The sequence below is a fragment of the Vipera ursinii genome (genome assembly GCF_947247035.1).
Source record: "Vipera ursinii genome assembly, chromosome: Z".
NCBI classification, from domain to species: domain Eukaryota; kingdom Metazoa; phylum Chordata; class Lepidosauria; order Squamata; family Viperidae; genus Vipera; species Vipera ursinii.
In genome coordinates this window covers 82,923,639-82,944,147 of record NC_139517.1, presented here as the reverse complement: position 1 = coordinate 82,944,147, position 20,509 = coordinate 82,923,639, and the positions used below count along the sequence as shown (strand labels likewise).

General features: G+C 40.9%; 1 protein-coding gene across 2 annotated transcripts in view; it reads left to right on the top strand.

The window, feature by feature from the left end:
• The window catches only part of RARB (retinoic acid receptor beta), a 236,036-nt gene that overhangs the window by 189,944 nt on the left and 25,583 nt on the right, over window positions 1–20,509 (top strand). For both annotated transcript variants that reach the window (XM_083376152.1, XM_083376153.1), the window contains one exon: window positions 7,100–7,241. In XM_083376152.1, the coding sequence (XP_083232278.1) occupies window positions 7,100–7,241 (142 nt within the window). The remainder of the gene's footprint in view (window positions 1–7,099; window positions 7,242–20,509) is intronic.

The following is a 20,509-nucleotide window of genomic DNA, read 5'->3' as shown; positions in this document are numbered from 1 at the left end:
TCTTCAGGTCCCGGCGGAATGAGCGAAGGTCAGGGGCAGTCCTAAGCTCTACAGGCAGCTGGTTCCAAAGGGCAGGCACACCCACAGAGAAGGCCCTCCCCCTGGGTATTGTCCGCCGGCAATCTTTTACCGGCGGTACCCTGAGAAGACCCTCCCTGTGGGAGCGCACAGCACGAAGGGAGCTTGATGCCGTCATTAGCTGTCTTAAAGTCCAAGACTTTAGTTTGACTGTGTTCTATTGCATTAGGTAGAAGAGTTAATATCTAATCAGAATAGATTTTAAAGTGTAGACACAGAACTCTAAACAGTACTGAAAATTGTTTCGTTTCCTTCCTTCCTTCCTTCCTTCCTTCCTTCCTTCCTTCCTTCCTTCCTTCCTTCCTTCCTTCCTTCCTTCCTTCTTTCCTCTTTCTTTCTCTTTCTTTCTCTCTCTATCATCTATCTCTCTCACACACTGTTTTACATATTTATTTGTATCCCGCCTTTATTATTTTTACAAGTAACTTAAAGTAGCAAACATATTCAACATATCTTCTCCACCTCCTATTTTCCTCACAACAGCAATCCTGTGTAATGAGTTGGGCTGAGAGAAAGTGTCTGGACCAAGGTCACTTAGTGGGCTTTAATGGCTAAGGCTGGACTAAAATTCACAGTCTCGTGCTTTGTAGCCTGGTGCCCACAACTTTTTTTTTCTTCTTGATGGTTACAGGGGAAAGAAACTAGGATTTTTTTCTTGAAAGATTATTTTTTGAACTTCATAGTTGCAGAAATTATGTCTGATAAAAGAAACTGCTATCTCTACAGCTCTTGAAGGTAAGGAAGCCATTCTGGGATGCATGCTTGACAATTCTAAACTAACAAAGAGACAGATAAATTCATAAATATTTTAAAAAGAGTAATGCTCTTTCGAGTTCAGTTTGATTCATGGCATCTATGTGGACATGCTCATGCAATTTTCTTACCATCACAGAACACTAGAAAAGTGATTTGCTGTTGTTTTTGCTAGGATGTTCTTTCATCTTCCCCTTCCTTAGTCTTATAGCCCCAGAATTTTCTGCCTAAATAGCAGCCAAAAATAAACCTGCTTAACTTTTTCAAAATCAGCTTCCCAAGTATTATATGTGTGACTTAGCAAGTATTAGTGCTGCTGAATTTAGACAGAGCTTCATCTTCCTTGGCTTTTGTGTTTGACTGTTTTATTAGGCTAATCTAAATGAGCCTTATCTAAGTACAGTCTTTTTGAAAAAGGATGCCTGAAGTACGTGTGTATTCTTTGTACTAACATTGTAAAAGAGCATACATGTCATTTGAATTAGCTTTCTTTTATATGCAAAAGTTGATATTTACAGTTAATGAAAGCTTTTCCCCTAAAAGTTCTCAGCTAGCACTGGAGCACTATTGTTTTTAGTGCTTAACCTAAATTAGTTAGCAAGTTTAGTTTTCTCCTTGTAGGCTTGTTGCCTTCGTCAATAGGAGGCATGCATATAAAAAGGCAATGCTATGCATTCTCATGATTTTAAAAGAAATACATTATGCTAAGCCAAGGCTTTTTCCTTTTGAGAAAACAATGGTTTATATGAGTAGATTTTTCTCCAATTTTCAGCAGTGTTTATTTATTTATTAGATTTGTTTGCCACTCAGTTTGCCCTAAGGTTGAATATGATATGCTGGTATAGATCCCTCTCATTTCATCATGTTCGATAACAAGGCAAGATGTTCCAAAACATTTAAAACATTTAAATGTCTTTAAATTTTAAGACAAAAGCCATTTGGTTTATTATTATAGAGGATGTGATTACAATGGCCTCCTTTGTATCCAGGTGGCATTCAAAAGTTCTTTGTGACACTAGTTATTAAATCTGTTCAGATCTTCTTGAAGCAACCTATCTCTGAACTAAACTCTTTCATGTTTGACATCGTAATAGAGAAGCATTACAAAAGTAAATAATAAGAAGTTTGGTCTTTTTTTTCCTGTTCTTTTGTTTCTTTTTCTTTTTTAGCATTGTGCTAGAGTAATATTGTCTAGATAGCATACTCTGGCTTTAAATAATGGACCTAGTAACTGTCTTTATTTGTTCCTGGGTACATGTGGTTTCACATATCATTCTCCACTTTCGATGGGGCAGATAAGGTATCAACACAATTAAATGTGAAAAATAATCCCGTCTGCTTTGCCAATGGCGAAAGCTCAGAGAACACACGTTGGTACAGTCGATTTTGAATAATTTATACTTGGTGTTTTTCCTCCCATTGCAATCTGTAAATGAGGACATCTAATGCAACATGTCTAAGATGATACTCTACCCAACAACCTTTAAGAGAAGTTATTGTGGAAGGAATGGAATAGAGAATAGAGACCAAATATTCTGTTCTGAAGAATTTTTGAATTGTAGAGATTGGGAGGAAAGGAGGAAAAGAAAAAGTAACCTACGTATATACGAATAAGAATGTATCTGATAAAAGTATTTTTCCCAGAAATGGGTTTCTCCATCATACTTTATCTATTAACTAAATTAAAATAAAAATATCCAAATGTCTTTTAGAATTTGTTAATGCACATGGCATGCTCAAAGCCTTGGTGGAGCAGTGGGCTAAGCTCCTTAAGTAACACCAGCTGCCTGCAATTAGTGCAGGTTCGAGTCCCACCAGGCTCAAGGTTGACTCAGCCTTCCATCCTTCCGAGGTAGGTAAAATGAGGACCCAGATTGTTGGGGGCAATTAAGTTGACTTTGTACTAATGCCGCTTGGGGTGTGTGTGAAAGCCCTAATAAGCAGGCATATACATAGAATGAAGGCTATTGCTAAGCTTGTAAGCCGCCCTGAGTCTTCGGAGAAGGGCGGGATAAGCCCTACATGGCCTGGGTCCGGGTTATTTGAGGGAACACCTGCTGCCGGCATCAAACGCCCTTCGCCCAGTGCGCTCCCACAGGGAGGGTCTGCTCAGGGTTCCGCCGGTGAGAGATTGCCGGTGGGTGACACCCAGGGATAGGGCCTTCTCAGTGGGAGCGCCTGCCCTCTGGAACCAGCTGCCGGTGGAGCTGAGAACTGCCCCCGACCTCCGATCATTCCGCCGGGGCCTGAAGACCTGGCTCTTTGAGCTCTCGGGCCCAGGCTGAGGAGAAATTTTTTAATTGGGGTTTTAATTGTGTACAGGGTTAATTTAATATTTTTTAATATGGTTTTAACTTTTGTATATTGGATTTTTTAATTCCCTGTAAACCGCCCTGAGTCCTCAGGGAAAGGGCGGTATACAAATGCAACTAAATAAATAAATAAATAAATATAAATGGAATTAAAATAAAAATAAAAAATAAATTCACACTGTTTATTCATCTTCTGCAAGCCTACTTTAGATGGCAAATAAAACACATGCAGTTTGGAATATACTGCTCTCTGTACATAAAATATTTAGTCTGGCAACGGTAATATCTTTCCTGCTTATTTTTGTCACTGACACCCTCATACTTCTATCACAGAGGATTTATGTAGGTATTGAATAGCCATTAACACTAATGAGAATTGTTCATGTAAATTCCTTATGCCTTACAGGCATAATATGCTCTCTTGTAAGAGTACTCAATGCTAATAAATAGAGTGAAATGTGGACAAATGAATTCTTGAAAAAATAACATTGATAATTCATATCCTGCTGGCTATTAATTTGAAGTCACTACATTATTGTTATTCTTGTTATTAGGGATAATAAATTACGTATCTCATCTTAGGATGTGTAGTTCTCTCAGAGGGAAATGCCAAATGTACAAGACTGCTATTAAAAAATACTTTTCAAAAAAATGGGCCTGATTTTAGTGTGTATTCTGTTGGTATTTGGTAGATGTTTTTTTGGATTGAAAACTTTATTTATTTTATTACATTTATATACCACCCTTTCCCTGAGGACTCAGGGCGGTTTACAGGAAATTAAAAACCAACAATACAAAAGTTAAAACCAATTTTAAAAAGATTAAACTTAACCCTGTGCAATTAAAACCCCGATTAAAATAAATTACTCCTCAGCCTGGGCCCTAGAGCTTGAAGAGCCAGGTCTTCAGGCCCCGGCGGAATGAACGGAGGTCGGGGGCAGTCCTCAGCTCCACTGGCAGCTGGTTCCAGAGGGCAGGCGCCCCCACTGAGAAGGCCCTATCCCTGGGTGTCACCCGCCGGCAATCTCTTACCGGTGGGACCCTGAGCAGACCCTCCCTGTGGGAGCGCACTGGACGAAGGGCATTTGATGCCGGCAGCAGGTGTTCCCTCAAAATTATACATCCTTTATATCAGGGATTAAGATCTCTTTGTATTCATTTACAGTTCTTAGTGGTTCCAGTCAATATGACCAATTCTAGGTACAGCTAGCGACAGGAGCCCATAAATTCCAAATTCAAGAAGTCTTCTGGCAAATGCAAGGTTTCTAGCTTCCTATTTGCTTTGTAATATTAGTATAAAAATAGGAGCATATTTCCAGGAAAAGTTTAGTTCATAAGATTATAGGTGTTCTTTCCTACTAGCTAATTTTCTGGCATGCTCTTTTCTTCAGAGCTGCCCCAGTTTTTCTAGTGCACTCTTTTCTGGTAGCTTGTAATAACTTCAAAATACCTATATTGTGATGGGCAACCTTTTTGGGTTGTGAAAAATACTTTATTTTGGAGAAGATGCCAAGTCAGGGGTGGGAAACAAGGTAAGCAGGTACTAATCCATTCCTGTTCTCTTCCTGTAAATGAGAGGGACCTTCTCATGTTCTTTCTTCAGCAGTTGTAATAGGACCCTTGGGTTAAAAGGATTGCCTAGGTCTGTAGCATAACGGACAACTGTCAAACAGGTGACCTATAAATGGAAGTCAAATGGGTAGAGTATCCTTCCTCATATTGCAGGTTTTGTTTCTTTCATTCCGTGGATTGGATAGCTCTGGATATTTTTTTTAAAAAATGCATTATTCTTTAATTATCCCATCATGCCAGTATCTGCATTAAGTTGAATTCAGATAGCCCTTTGTACTGCATGGAACTTCTGTCCATACAATATGTTATCTTTAATATTTGCGAATTATCTGTCTCTGTTTGTTCTAGCTGCAGCACCTATAATGTTGATATATCTCTTTCTAGAGGAACTTCCAACTTCTAGGAGTTGTCTGGGAAGTTTATTTCCAGAAGCTGAAATGTGTGTGATGTTTTGTATTCAAATAGTGGTGGTTATTCAGGATTAAATTCATAACTTTTGCATATCCTTTTCCATACACAAAACTGACTAATTTAAAACTGGCATCAAGTTCACTTGATGTGTGTGTGTGTGTGTGTGTGTGTGTGTGTGTGAAACCTTAAGTAACCCTAACATACACACTCACCAATAATTTCCCAAGTCAAGAAAAATCTGAGAATCCATGTATATTTCATTATGTTTTATGTTGCTTGACCTCTAACACAGGGGTGTCAAACTCGCAACATAACATGACGTATCGCAATGTATCACGACTTTTTAGCCATTGCTGGCAATGGGGTGGGTGCGATTTCGCTATGATGCATCCGACCCTTGGGCCAGCAGTTCGACACCCCTGATCTAACATATTCTGGCTGATTCATCTTCTAATGTGATCAAGTATTTTTTTTTCTAATTTCACTGATGGATAGTTGCAGGTTAAAAATCTAAAAATATTAGAATTCAATCCATTATATTACATTGCGGTTTCACTATATCTGCATATTAAGTCCTGTGAAGACAGAGGGGTTAGATATATTTAACCTACTATTATAAAAAGTATGATAGCAACTTCAATTAACTGTAAGTACGGTGGTAGTAGTGACAGATTCTGCTTTAATATTGAGATAAGTACTGTTTAAAGTTTGAACTGATAACTAAACTTCTTTGAATATGTTAGACTGGATATTTTAATTTGAATTCCTTCAATAAGCAGAGAAATGACCAGTACCAAAACTTTGATTTTATGTATAAATTTGTTCATTAATGATTAAATCTAATTAATTAATAATTCTATTGATGTCCACTGCATTACTGTTTGGATGACACAAATACTTATTTGATGGAGTGTTATTTTTTAAAAAAAAATCAGTCAAGGAAATCCATTTTTTAAAATACATTTGTCAGATTTATCTTTTATTCAGGTACTCAAGTGGTACACATAGGATTCTCTTAACCTGTTTTCCTCACAACAGCACTGTGAGATTCATTGGACTGAAATAGAATGTCTGTCACCAACTCACCTGATAGGTTTCCATGTTTGTAGGTGAACTTTTACCTGGGTCTTAATTCAGTCCAACAATTTAATACTGTCCCAGCATATTATTGAATCCTAGCCATTATAGCATTATTTCCTTATTTTGCCATTCATTGTTGGAATGAACAACAATATGCAATGTGCAGAAAAGGACTGTGAAGTAATAAATACAACACACTAGGAAGTTAAACCCTGTCTACTGTGGTTGCATTTTAAGATGCAGTGATACGTTAAAATTACATAAAGTTGTTGAAGAGGAAGTTTCTTTGTTTTTTCTTCTTTTTTTCTTCTTTTTCAAAACACGTTTTAATATTTTCCTTTTTAAAATGCATTTTTAAATTAGGTTCTTGCATTAGTTTTATCTGTTTAAAATAACTTCTAATTGGAAAAAAGAATAAAAATTCTACTATACGACAACACAGAATGTACATTAATTATGTCTCCCTATACTTTCTGGTTTTGGTTTTGCTAGATCCATATACTGCTCAGTCTTCTATAATTTTAACTTTCTTTCTTCAGCTCCAGTTACTCCAGTTCTCTTTCCTCTTGACCCATTCATTTGTACCTCACTTATTGTTATAAATGGATAGCAAAAGTATGCCAGAAAATGTTTTGCTTTGTTTCACTCGGTTTTTCCTTCACCAGATTGATACAAGACAATTTCCTAAACATTATCCTTTGTTTGCTGACAGCCTGTTTTAGATATTAGATGCTACTGTTTATTTTAAAAAAAAACAGTTTTCTATTGTTGAATGCTGAATATTTTTAAAGCTTGAATGTTATCAAATTGCATCATGATGTGACACTTTCTGTCACTTCACAGAACAAAACAATAACAATGTTCACTCATTTTTATTTTTTCATTGATTGCAGGGTTTTTTCCGTCGGAGCATTCAAAAGAACATGGTTTATACATGTCACCGAGATAAGAACTGTGTTATTAACAAAGTCACTAGGAATCGCTGCCAATATTGCAGACTGCAGAAGTGCTTTGAAGTGGGAATGTCCAAAGAATGTAAGTAGAAATGATATCATTTGCTTTATCTTTCTGTTCAGATCATAGTAACATTCATGGGAATTTAGCTATTTAATTGGACTAGTTGAGATCAAATGTTGGAGTAAAAACGTCAAATGTCTCTTTTTCATAAAGCTGTCATCTACTGTACATTTTGTTGGCAGTTTTTGCACAGAATTTGGGTAACTTGAATTCTTGCATTGCATAGCATCTCTCAGTTGTTACTCAGTACTTTGTTACTAGTATCTTTATAATACTCAGTATAGAGGAAAAATCCTTGAAAAGACAGTGGTGAGAAAGTTAGAAAACAAAGGACTAAATATGAAGCAATAAGTGACACAGTAGAAGAACATACACATACAGAAAATCCAGAAGCTAAGTCACTTGTGAAATAATATATTAACAGTAAAAAATGGAAGAGAAGCTTTAAAAGGCATCTCTTAGGTAAAAACAGAACATGTGCAAATGAAAATAGGTAACACTAAAAACTTAGCAAAAGAATGGTGAGTATAATCAGGTTTAAAAATGAAAAGGAGAAATAAAACAAGGGTGTGTGTGAATATATACATAGTGACCCATGTGGCCTTTGATGTTTTTGCAGGATAAGAAAATGTATCCAGTATTCCCCCCCCTCCCCTCCGAATTAGAGTTACTTGATAGTTGCAGCAGTACAGAAAAACACAGATATTGATAACTGGATCTTTCTTATAGCAAATGCAACATTCCCATGTCAACACAATGGAATCAAAATATTCAATATGTCTGAGTAAATCCTAAGGTATGTTGAAATAGGAAAAGAAACTTAGTAACAATCAACACCCTAAAACAGGGGTGTCAAACTCAATTTCATTGAGGGCCGCATCAGCATTGCGGTTGCCCCCTCCCCTCCGAATTAGAGTTACTTGATAGTTGCAGCAGTACAGAAAAACACAGATATTGATAACTGGATCTTTCTTATAGCAAATGCAACATTCCCATGTCAACACAATGGATCAAAATATTCAATATGTCTGAGTAAATCCTAAGGTATGTTGAAATAGGAAAAGAAACTTAGTAACAATCAACACCCTAAAACAGGGGTGTCAAACTCAATTTCATTGAGGGCCGCATCAGCATTGCGGTTGCCCTCAGGGGGCCGGGTGGATATGGCCTGGGTGGGCGTGGCCTACTGGGTGGGCGTGGCTAGCGGGCGTATGGCCTACTGGGTGGGCGTGGCCAGCTCTACATCATTCGCATCAAGGGTGCCTATGGGGGCCTAGGCAGGAGTGGGACAGATCTGAGGGTCTCTGGCAGAAGGAGGGTCTCTGGGCCAGGGCCAAGGCAGTGGGGGCCGTTCCCTCACTGTTTCCAGGATGACTTGGTGGGCCACATGAAACCACTTCACGGGCCTGATCTGGCGCCCGGGCCTTGTGTTTGACATGTCTGCCCTAAAACAAAAGAAAAACTGCCTTGTGAGAACTGAGCCTGTTCAATGACTTGCAGGAATCCTGGATTACAGAGGATGATAGAAAAGAATCATGAAGGAAACAGTGAGAATAAGGAGGATTAGTCTGAATTAGTATTGTAGTATTGTAGTAATACAGAGAAAGATATGGTTGCTAGGAAAATAATGGCATATATAGTAAGAGATTGATAGCATGGTGCCATGTTTTGTTTTGTTTTTCCTGTTTCTTTTATATATTTATCAAATAACTAATATTTACCCAATTTATGGATTTCCAAAAACAGTCCTATGCCTGACCTCTTCTTTTGGGTCAGATAATGGACATTAAGTAATTAATTGTATTTTAATTTTTTTGACTGCCTACTCTTAAGCCTATATTTTTCTACACTGAGAATAAGAAATAAGCAAACTGTGACTTATATCAGAAGACTCAATTAAGTAGCTAACTTTCTTGAAGGTGAAAGCAAAACAGATAACAAACTGTTTTGTGTTTACAAGCATTAACCACAAAAGGAATGTGAAAAGCAAGAAGCTCTGAGTGAAATAAGATATTTCTTGCACCTGCCACATGAAACAATGTTTATTAGAGCAGGAGCTTAGCAATTCCTCATATAAACTAGTTATTCGGTTCTTAAGAGTCTTGCAACAGAAATTTGAATTGTGAATGTTAATGGGAATGAGAAGAACTGGCATAAAACTGAATAATAATATTATACTTAACAAAGTCTGTGTAACAGGTAAGAGTAACATAATATTTGGCTATGAGGAGAAATACAACACAGGGCTATAAATGACACTACTATAATATTATGCATGCTTACCATGGAAGATGTTTCATTGAACACAGTGAACTGTAGTATTACATAAGATTGTATTGTATTGGTTCTCTTGGATTTTGGGAATCAAGGGTTTTTGAGTTCAGTCTCCTAAGCTATGAATTTCAATAGCAAATTATCCATTTCACAGAGAAAAACTGAGAAAGCAAATCACTAACAAAAATAAATCACATAAGAAACAGGAGGAGATAGGACTGCAATTGTCCAATCACATACCTGCTCTGGTGAAAATGCCCATTTTCACAGAAGTAAAACTAGAGATGTCTACAGAATTTTCCTCTGAAAAATAAAAACAAGCAGGCAGAATATTCCACATCTCTAAAAAAAAAAGAAAGAAAGAAAAGAAAACACTTGCTAAAACATTTCAAAATGTAGACTTATCCCTAAGGTTCCTAAATGACTTCCAGGCCAGATGGTGCTTTTTTGCAGGCTGCATTAGGGCTGTAGACTGAAAATTCAAATGCCTGCTTAAAATGGGGTTACACTTAATATAGGTGATTCTAGTGAAAGCAAGATTAAGAATACAGACAATCTAGATTTCTGTCCTTTATTGGATTGCTAATCATAGTTCATTTTATTATGAAGATGAAATTAAATAATCTAGGGAACAAAACTGGAAGTGATGCTCTTAATATCCTTGCAACCTCACAGTTGAATTAAAGAGTTTTGTAAACCCAAAGCTGTTCTTGATTAATCACCACCATTGGACTGGCAACTTGATTGTTAAACAAAGCAATCACTAAGTGAAACTTCATGATTTTACAATCTTACTTCAGCATTCCTTTGCTTTACAGACATGTGAAGCCATAAATGCAAGAATGTTACTTTTTCATCACTATTCTACCTGCAAATGGTTGCTAAAAGAGGCAAAGACTACCTGTAGTATTAAACCTACATTGACTTCTACTTTCTCTTTAGAAGCCAGTGGAAAAATTAATTGTATTTGGCAATTAATATAAATGAAATGCCTGCTCAGAGGGCACAGGAAGAATAAGTATCCAATTTGAGGGATGTGAAATTCTCTGTGTATGCATTACTGCTGGGTCTATGGATATCTTACAAAAAAGGCAAAGGATATATATTCCTATGACTAAATGCTGCTCTTGTATGAAATTCAGCAGAAAGCAGCTTTGTGTGCAAATTTAAGACCAGTCCTTGCCATTGATATGATTTTAAAGATAGTAGTGAATACATATTATGGCTCCAAATAACCAGAGAGTTATTTAAAATTTCAGTTGTGGAACAGTGAAATGGAATTAATCCCTAGATTTTAAATAAAATTTATGTTCCTGGAACATATACCAGAACTATTTTTGTTATGTTTTTGTTATGTTTTTCCCCTTTCTCTGAAGAATTATTAAAACAATCTTTTGATTAGTTTCAACCAGACTAAACTTAAATAGGGACTATAATATATGGGAAAGAAGAACAAACTAATAAAGCAGCCCTCATTCTACAGGCACTTTCACTTATAGGCACAAGAAGCTGTTGTTGTTAGCTGCGAAGTCGTGTCTGACCCATCGTGACACTGTGGACAACATTCTTCCAGGCCTTCCTGCCCTCTACCATCTTCTGGAGTACATTTAAGCTCACGCCTACTGCTCCAGTGACTCCATCTAGCCACCTCATTCTCTGTCGTCCCCTTCTCTTGCCCTCAATCTTTCCCAGCATTAGGCTCTTCTCCAGTGAGTCCTTCCTTCTTATTAGGTGGCCAAAGTATTTGAGTTTCGGCTTCAGGATCTGGCCTTCTCAAGAGCAGTCAGGGTTGATCTCCTCTAGGACTGACCGGTTTGATCACCTGGCAGTCCAACGGACTTGCAGGAGTCTTCTCCAGCACCATAGTTCAAAGGCCTCAATTCTTTGGCGTTCAGTCTTTCTAATGGTCCAGCTTTCACAGCCATACATTGCAACTGGGAAGACCATAGCCTTGACTATACGCACATTTGTTGACAGGGTGATATCTCTGTTTTTTAGTGTGCTGTCTAGATTTGCCATGGCTTTCCTCCCCAGGAGCAAGCGTTTTTTAATTTCTTGGCTACAGTCCCCATCTGCGGTGATCTTGGAGCCCAGGAAAATAAAATCTGTCACTACCTCCATTTCTTCCCCATCTATTTGCCAGGAATTGAGAAGGCCAGATGCCATGATCTTGGTTTTCTTAATGTTAAGTTTCAGCCCAACTTTTGCACTCTCCTTCTTCACTCACAACAAGAGGCTCTTTAGATCTTCTTTACTTTCTGCTATTAGTGTGGTATCATCTGCATATCTTAGGTTGTTGATATTTCTCTTGACAATCTTAATTCCAACTTTTGATTCATCTAGCCCTGCCATTTTCATGTTGTGCTCTGCATATAAGTTAAATAGGCGGGGCGACAGTATACAGATCCAGCCACGGGTTGCTGACCCGTGGTATAGGTGGTACCTTGCTCAATAGTAGTAACTGTGAGAGAGCTCTCGGAGTCCTAGTGGACAATCACTTAAATATGAGACAGCAGTGTGCTGCAGCTGCCAAAAAAGCCAACACAGTGCTAGGCTGTATTAACAGAGGGATAGAATCAAGATCATGTGAAGTACTAATACCACTTTACAATGCTTTCGTAAGGCCACACCTGGAATACTCCATCCAGTTTTGGTCACCATGATGTAAAAAAGATGTTGAGACTCTAGAAAGAGTACAGAGAAGAGCAACAAAGATGATTGGGGGACTGGAGGCTAAAACATATAGGGAATGGTTGCTGGAATTGGGTATGTGTAGTTTAATGAAGAGAAGGTCGAGGGGGGACATGATAGCAGTGTTCCAATATCAAAGGGGCTGCCACAAAGAAGAGGGAGTCAAGCTATTCTCCAAAGCACCTGGAAGCAGGACAAGAAGCAATGGATGGAAACTAGTCAAGCAGAGAAGCAACCTAGAACTAAGGAGAAACTTCCTGACAGTTAGAACAACTAACCAGTGGAACAACCTGCCTCCAGAAGTGGTGAATGCTCCAACACTGGAAGTTTTTAAGAAGAGACTGGCCAGCCATTTGTCTGAAATGGTATAGGGTTTCCTGCCTGAGCAGTGGGTTGGACTAGATGACCTCCAAGATCCCTTCCAACTTATTATTATTATTACTTGTAGAAGGGAAAGGCCCACACTGATAAATTAAAAATCTTTGTGGTCTGCAAAGGAATGCTGGTGGGCTAATCAATGATTTGGTGACTAGAGGAGCATGTACAGTGTTGCAGCTCGTGGTCATGGTAAGCCATGGAGGCACTAGGCAACATGACTTTCAGGGCAGTCGTCGTGATTTTATTACTTTTTTTTTTAAAAAAAGTCTGTGCTCTGTCTAAGGGTGCTTGGTAGGCTGCATGTACAGGCCTGGTCTAGAATTTATTTTGGAGCATTCAACTATCTAGAGCAGGCATGTCAAACTGATTTTGTTTGAGGCAACTTCTTATAAAAGAATTGCCATTAATTTGTTTTAATAAAATAATTTAAATCAATTTTTCACTTGATTTCAAATTAAATGAATTATATTGGTTGACGAGATTTTTTTAGTACAATTGCCAAATACAATAAACTGGTTTTAGGTATATGTGTGCACTAATTATTTCAACACCAATACATTTTAACAACATATTCCATTTGTAAATTAATGCAAATGCAAATTATACAATTTTTTTGTGCAAAAATAAAACAAAATAACAGATTTAAGAGCTGTTATCATTAGTTATCCTTAGATAAAAAATAATTCCATCATCCAAAACTTTGTTATACTGTATTTAACGAACAGATGCTTTGGGATTTAAAAAAAAACAAACACTGACTACATTTGATTGTGTATCACCATGGCATTAAAACAAAATTCGAACAGTGTATGAAAAATAAAGGTTCTCTAAACATCTGCTGGCTATATCTATACATTTTCATTGATAGCATATCACATATAATTGAAGATTATAATTAGTTGTGTGTGCACGGTCAGCAAGTGTGATGTATTTGTGCTGGCATTTCTAGGCCTCTTTCCAACCACATCCAGAAAATTTTATAACAAACATTGGAATTCTTAAGGCCATGTTTTGTATTTCCCAGCAATCTGTTACTGGAAGGAAAAAGCAATCCCTGCTGTGTTACTGATCCCAGAGAAACATTTGCATGTATGCAGGTATCCTTAGGGTGCCATAGTTATGGATGAGAAATATTGGTTGCAAAGTTGGCATTTCTGAATGTAATACAGATATTTTGGACTTATTTTTCTTTCTTTGCATGTCTGATATTTTTAAAATGGCATATGCTACTGACTATGCTTATGCACATATGTAACATCTTTTGCTAGGATACATGACCACTGCTTTTCCAGAATGTGAAAAGTGAAAGATTGTGACTAAACAAAACTTTAATGTACAGATAATACCACTATAAATTACTTTAGCCTTTTTAATAAATGTTGTTATTGATGTTAACCTCACCATGGAAAAACATCATATATTGTTATGTATATACTAGATTAATTATTTAAAGACTGAAGTGCAACATAACTAGATTCTAAATACCGGTAATCTATTTTTCAAAACACACAACAGTCCAAACAGTAAAAGTAAAGTCCAAATTAAGAACATTTGATTTTAAGAATTGTTTAATTTAAAGTGGTTTAGTTGTAATAGAAGGTTAGATTCAAAATAGTTTTCAAGAGTCTGTACAAAAGATATTATTTTTTTCTAGCATCAGCTAAATTAGACATATTACATTGAGAAAAATGTTTGATTTCATTGCAGAGATGTTAACAGAGGAAATAATTATTTTGTTATCTAATTTTACCTTTCAAAAGACTGAAGCAGATGAAAAATGTGAGGTTCTTTCCTGTTGGCTTTTCTTAATTAGCTGTTTTAGATTCTAAATGTTTAGTTCCCAAAGAAGCAACTTTAATGTCCTCCTGTAGGGCAGGCTCTTTTACGACTCAAGGACTTCAACTCCCAGAATTCCTGAGCCAGCATGACTGAGCTTGGACCTCTCCCTTTCCCCTCAGTATGGCTGGCTCAAGATTTCTGGGAGTTGAAGTCCATGAGTCATAAAAAAAGGGCCAAGATTGCCTAGCCCTGCAATAGGCTTTCAGATGGAGATTTTTTTTTTTTGCAAAAAAAGGTGCCGGAACGAAGTTCTGAACGTTCTGAACGTTCTATGAGAAAAAAAGCCCTGGTTTTGCCACCAGCGGCCTGGTGGCCCGAAGATTGGCCATGGCCTGGCCCACCTTAGATCAGCTGGCGGGTGCCTCTTTTTATGGCATGGAGACCTCCCACCCTCTGGGAACGGCAGCAGCGGCCTGGTGGCCCGAAGATCGGCCGCGGCCCGGCCCAGTGCTTTGGATCAGCTGGCAGGTGCTTTCTGTGGTGTGGATGTCTCTCGCCTTCCCCGGAATGGCGGCAGCAGCCTGGTGGCCTGAAGATCAGCCACGGCCCAGCCCAGCGCCTTGGTCCAGCTGGCGGGCACCATTTTGTGGCGTGGAGATATTCCTTCCCCTCCGGAATGGCAGCAGTGGCTGGGGATTATGGTGGCCCGAAGATCAGCTGCGGCTGCGTTTTAATGCCCGGTTGGAGGTTGGAGCAGGATGCAGGGCGCTTTTTTTGGCACGGTGCCCCCCCCTTTCCACAGCAGAAGCAGCGAGGTGACAACAGCGGCCTGGAGTTCGGCTGTGGAGTGGTCTTGGAACTATAGCTGTGGTGTTTTGACCCGGCTCCTTTCTGCTAATCTTCTCATCTTTAATTTTATGCTGATTATTTGGATATGGTTTATGCCCCTGCTCCTGTGACTTCCCTACTGATAGTCTGGAATGGACCTGACCGCAGTGAGAGGGCGGTTCTGGATTGGTCATCAACCTCCCCACTGGTGTGAGAGACCAGTTGGGGTAGGTTTATCCCAGTAGCCCGTACTCTGTCCACCCCAGGTTGGATGCCCAGCTGTACTGAGAGGGTGGTTGGGCTTTCTTTGCCTGGTTCCGGCTCAGGTGAGAGCGGAGCCGGATTGGTGGACCTGAGGTATTTTCCGGACTCAATATCAATGTCATCTTGATATTATTTTAATACCATCTGACTACCCATTTGTTAACAACTGCCCTATGTGGATATTTTTATTATTATATGGCTCGTTTGCACTACTCCAGTGCTGACCTGTATGCCCTCAGGAGGGTACCTCCCTCCTGGTTACGACCTGCCGCCTTTTCCTCCAATCCCCTTAAGGACAGGCCCAATTGTTGGGACCAAGAGAGGTGGTTGGGCATAGATAGGGGCCTCTGGTGGAGATATATTAAGAGGCCCCTAATATGTTTTCTAGCCAGCTGTTTTAAAGGGTTAGGGAGGGGGGGATGGTAGGGTTGGGAGGGAATTGGGGTGTACCCCACCAACCAGTCATCAGTCCAGGCCTGAAATGGTTCCTGGTGAGATGGGGTTAGGGTTGGGGTCTCCTGGTTTCCCTGGCATTGGGGTGGGGTTTCAAATCCCCATGCCGATTGGGAACGGCAGCAGGTGGTTACATGGAGGGCCATATCAACACCTGGGATCGTGCCCCCACTGTCTTCAAGCGGTGGCGTGCTCCGATCCTCCAGTTGGTACACATTTATCTGGGGGTGAGAGGGATCAGGCCCCTGAGCTCAGGCTGGTGTACTTTAATGCCAGATCCATTGTGAACGAGGCTCCCCTCGTCCGTGATTTGATCGAGGAGGAACACGCTGATCTGGCATGCATTACAGAAACCTGGTTGGGCTCAGAGGGAGGTGTCCCTCTGACTGAGCTTTGCCCTCCCAGGTTTCTGTGTGTTACATCGGCCATGGGCTCAGGGCAGGGGCGGTGGGGTGGCGGTAGTTATACGGAAGACCTTATGTCCGCGGGAGACCACTATTATACAGATAGGCGGGAGTGAATCCCTCCTCCTGAGGTGTGACCCTGGGGCTCAGTTGGGCTTGTTGCTAACATACCTGGCACCCAGCAGTGTAGCAACGGCCCTGCCCGAGCTTCTCGACGTCCTGTCAGGGTTGACAGTTGAGTTTCCCAGACTTATAGTTCTGGGCGACTTTAACCTGCCTTCTCTGGGAGGGTCGTCTGAGTTGGCCCGGGAGTTTATGGCCTCCATGACAGCCATGGACCTGACCCAAGTAATTCAGGGTCCGACTCATGGGGGAGGACACACTCTCGACCTAGTTTTCTTATCTGGGCAGTGGTTTGATGATCTGGGAGTGGGCTCGCCAACTATTATCCCCCTGTCATGGTCCGATCATCATCTCCTGCGGTTGGTCTTCCACTATGCCACCCCCTGCTGCTGGGCTGCGGAACCGACCAGGTGGTTCCGCCCCAGGCACCTAATGGATCTGGAATGGTTCCAGACGGCGCTTGGGTCTATACCTATCCCCCTCGCTCACAGCCCAGCCGACGCCTTGGTGGATGCCTGGGAAAGGGCTGCCATCGAGGAACTCGACCGTGTTGTACCCTTGCGACCCCTGACCCGGTGCAGATCCCGGTGGGCTCCATGGTTTTCTGTGGAGCTCTGGGAGATGAAGCATCGGAGACAAGGTCTAGAGAGCTATTGGAGATCCAGCCGGTCTGAGTCTGACCGGTTGCGGTTAAGAACCTTTACAAGGTCTTATCTCGCGGCAATGAGGACAGCGAAGTCTAATTACTTTGCTGCCCTCATTGCATCTGCAGATAATCGCCCGGCCGTCCTGTTTAGGGTGACTCGCTCCCTCCTTAATCAGGAGGTGAAGGAGGAGCCCTTGCAGGGGCGAGCCAAGGAGTTTAGCTATCATCTGATGGAGAAAATCGCTCTGATTCAAGCCAGTTTGGATTCTGACTGGGCAGAGACTGACGGAGAGGAATCGAGCGGTCTAGAGAATGTTACCTGGAGTGAATTCGATCCTGTGACCCCAGATGAGGTGGACAGGATCATGAGGAGACTGAGTTCCGCCACGTGTTTATTGGACCCGTGCCCCTCCTGGCTGGTATATGCAGCCCGGGAGGAGACACGAGGCTGGTTCCAGGCAGTAATAACTGCTTCCTTGAGGGAGGGTACCTTCCCTGCCGCCTTGAAGGAGGCAATGGTGAGGCCCCTCCTCAAGAAGCCTGCCCTGGACCCTGCTATTTTGAACAACTATCGTCCGGTCTCCAACCTTCGCTTTCTTGCGAAGGTGGTTGAGAGCGTGGTGGCACTTCAGCTTCCTTTGTTCCTGGAGGAAACTGATTATCTGGACCCATACCAATCGGGCTTCAGGACCGGGTACAGCACAGAGACGGCATTGGTTGCACTGGTGAATGATCTCTGCCGGGCTCGGGATAGGGGTTGTTCCTCTGTCCTAGTCCTATTAGACCTCTCAGCGGCTTTTGATACCATCGACCATGGTATCCTACTGCGGCATCTCAGGGGTTTGGGAGTGGGGGGCACTGTTTTACAGTGGTTCTCCTCCTACCTCCTGGGCTGCTCACAGTCGGTGTTGACGGGAGGGCAGAGGTCCGCCCCGAGGCCTCTCATTTGTAGAGTTCCTCAGGGGTCGGTCCTCTCTCCCCTCTTGTTCAACATCTATATGAAGCCGCTGGGTGAGCTCATTCGTGGTTTCGGGGTGGGGTATCATCAGTATGCTGATGATACCCAGCTTTTTCTTTCCACCCCGAATCAACCCAGTGATGCCCTCGACGTGATGTCCCGTTGCCTGGAAGCGGTCCGGGTTTGGATGAGGAGAAACAGGCTTCGTCTCAATCCTGCGAAGACTGAGTGGCTGTGCATACCGGCATCTCAGACTAACCAATCTTTTCCATCATTAACTATGGGGGATGAGGCGTTACCCCGCGTTGATAGGGCCCGCAACTTGGGTGTCCTCCTGGATTCACGGCTCAGTTTGGAAGATCATATAGGAGCCTTGGCCAGGGGGGCTTTTGCCCAGGTTCATCTGGTGCGCCAGTTACGGCCCTATCTGGACCGAGATGCCCTATGCACAGTCACCCATGCGCTCGTGATCTCCCTGCTAGACTACTGCAATGCTCTCTACATGGGGCTGCCCCTGAGGACCACTCGGAGGCTTCAGCTGGTGCAGAATGCAGCCGCACGAGTTGTGATGGGAGTCTCCCGATACTCCCATGTAACACCTCTTCTCCGCGAGCTGCATTGGCTTCCAGTTGCCCTCCGGGTGAGATTCAAGGTGCTGGTGATGACATATAAAGCCCTAAATGGCATGGGCCTGGATTATCTAAGGGAGCACCTGCTGCCAGCGTCAATTTCCCATCGTCCTGTGCGCTCCCACAGGGAGGGCCTCCTCAGGGTACCGCCAGTCAAGGATTGCCGACGGGCGATCCACAGGGGGAGGGCGTTCTCTGTGTGCGCGCCTGCCCTATGGAATCAACTGCCAACGGAACTCCGGACTGCCCCCAACCTTCGTTCATTTCGCCGGGACCTAAAAACCTGGCTCTTTGAGCTATCTGGTCTGGACTGAGGGGTTTAATGTTATTAAATTGTGATTTAATTTTTGTGGCTAGACTTAATTTAATTTATTTTAATTTTATATTGGATTGTTTTTAAATTTTGCCTTGTAAACTGCCCTGAGTCCTTCGGGAATAGGGCGGTATATAAACCAACCAACCAACCAGCCAACCAACCAACCAACCAACCAACCAACCAACCAACCAACCAACCAAATAAATAAATAAATAAATAAATAAATAAATAAATAAATGGATGGATTTTAGCGACAATATCTAGTCGTCAAGTAGAGAGGGGGTGCTGTGGAGACATGTTTGTCATTTCTGGTTATTCTGCTTATAAAAAGAATATTAACCTAAGTATTCAGCTAGCAGTGTGCCTATATCTTCTTGTAATAATGGTGAACCCCAAAGGATTTTGAGTTTATAAACTCAATACTCTTAGGAGAATTGGTGCAGTGTTGTGGAGCTGTGAATTGTAGCTGTTTTTGATTTTAATTATGTATAAAGAATGGAGCATGCCATTAAACATTTTTCAGTATCCCCTCTCCCCCAGATGCTAATTTGCCAGCAGTGTGCATAATGAAAATGGTATATTCTTATTTGAAAGCAACCATGGTTTCTAACCCAGGTCAAGCTTGTCTTGTCAGTGTCTGCCTAAAACTGCCAAGTGATAGCATTGCCTTAACAGTGGATGAAGAAAAGGAAAATGTGTCTATTAAATATATACATATTGTAGGTCTTACAAAGCCTGAACCTAACCATATGCCTAAAATGTTCTTTCCAGTCACAATGAACTTCATTAAACATTAATTAATTACAAATTTTATCAGCAAAAACATATGGAGTATTTTTTGGAAGAACTTTGAACATTCTCAATATTCTAGTGAAATTTGCAAGAACTTTTTCCTTCTCCTTTTCTTAATGAATAGAGATTTTGAATAAACTATTGATACCATAGGACTCATGGCTGCTCATTGCTATTCTTGATTCTTTTACAATTTTCATCATACCAAATGTTAGATTGCAAGATGAACAGGGCAAATTTGTACTTTGGTTTATTATTTGCTTATAAGTAATTTTTTTACAATACATTATTCATTGCTTCATTCATGCAGTGAATACAGACACTATTGACATTATCTTCCCTGAAAAGTATAGAGTACATACAAGTGGTGGGTATTCAACCAGTTCGCACCACTTTGGCAGAACCGGTAGCTATTTTTTTGTTGCCCAGGCCCAGAATGGACTTCCGGAAGTGGCATCCACATAGAGAACCGGTTCTTCACATATTTGAATCTCAACACTGAGTACATATAGTATCTACTGTATTGCAAACCAGCAATTGACTGATTCAATGTAATATCCTTATCACATTTTCAGTCCACTTCAGGCATAGAGTTTTTCTAACAAAAGCTCTTAGCTAATCAACCGTTGTCTCTGAGATACCACAAATGTTGCATATGCCCTACCAATGACTCTGGATTTCTGAGTTTGTTGATCATTAATTAAGATGAAGTATTTTAATTTTGTTTTATTTCAAAGAAAGAATATTTTGC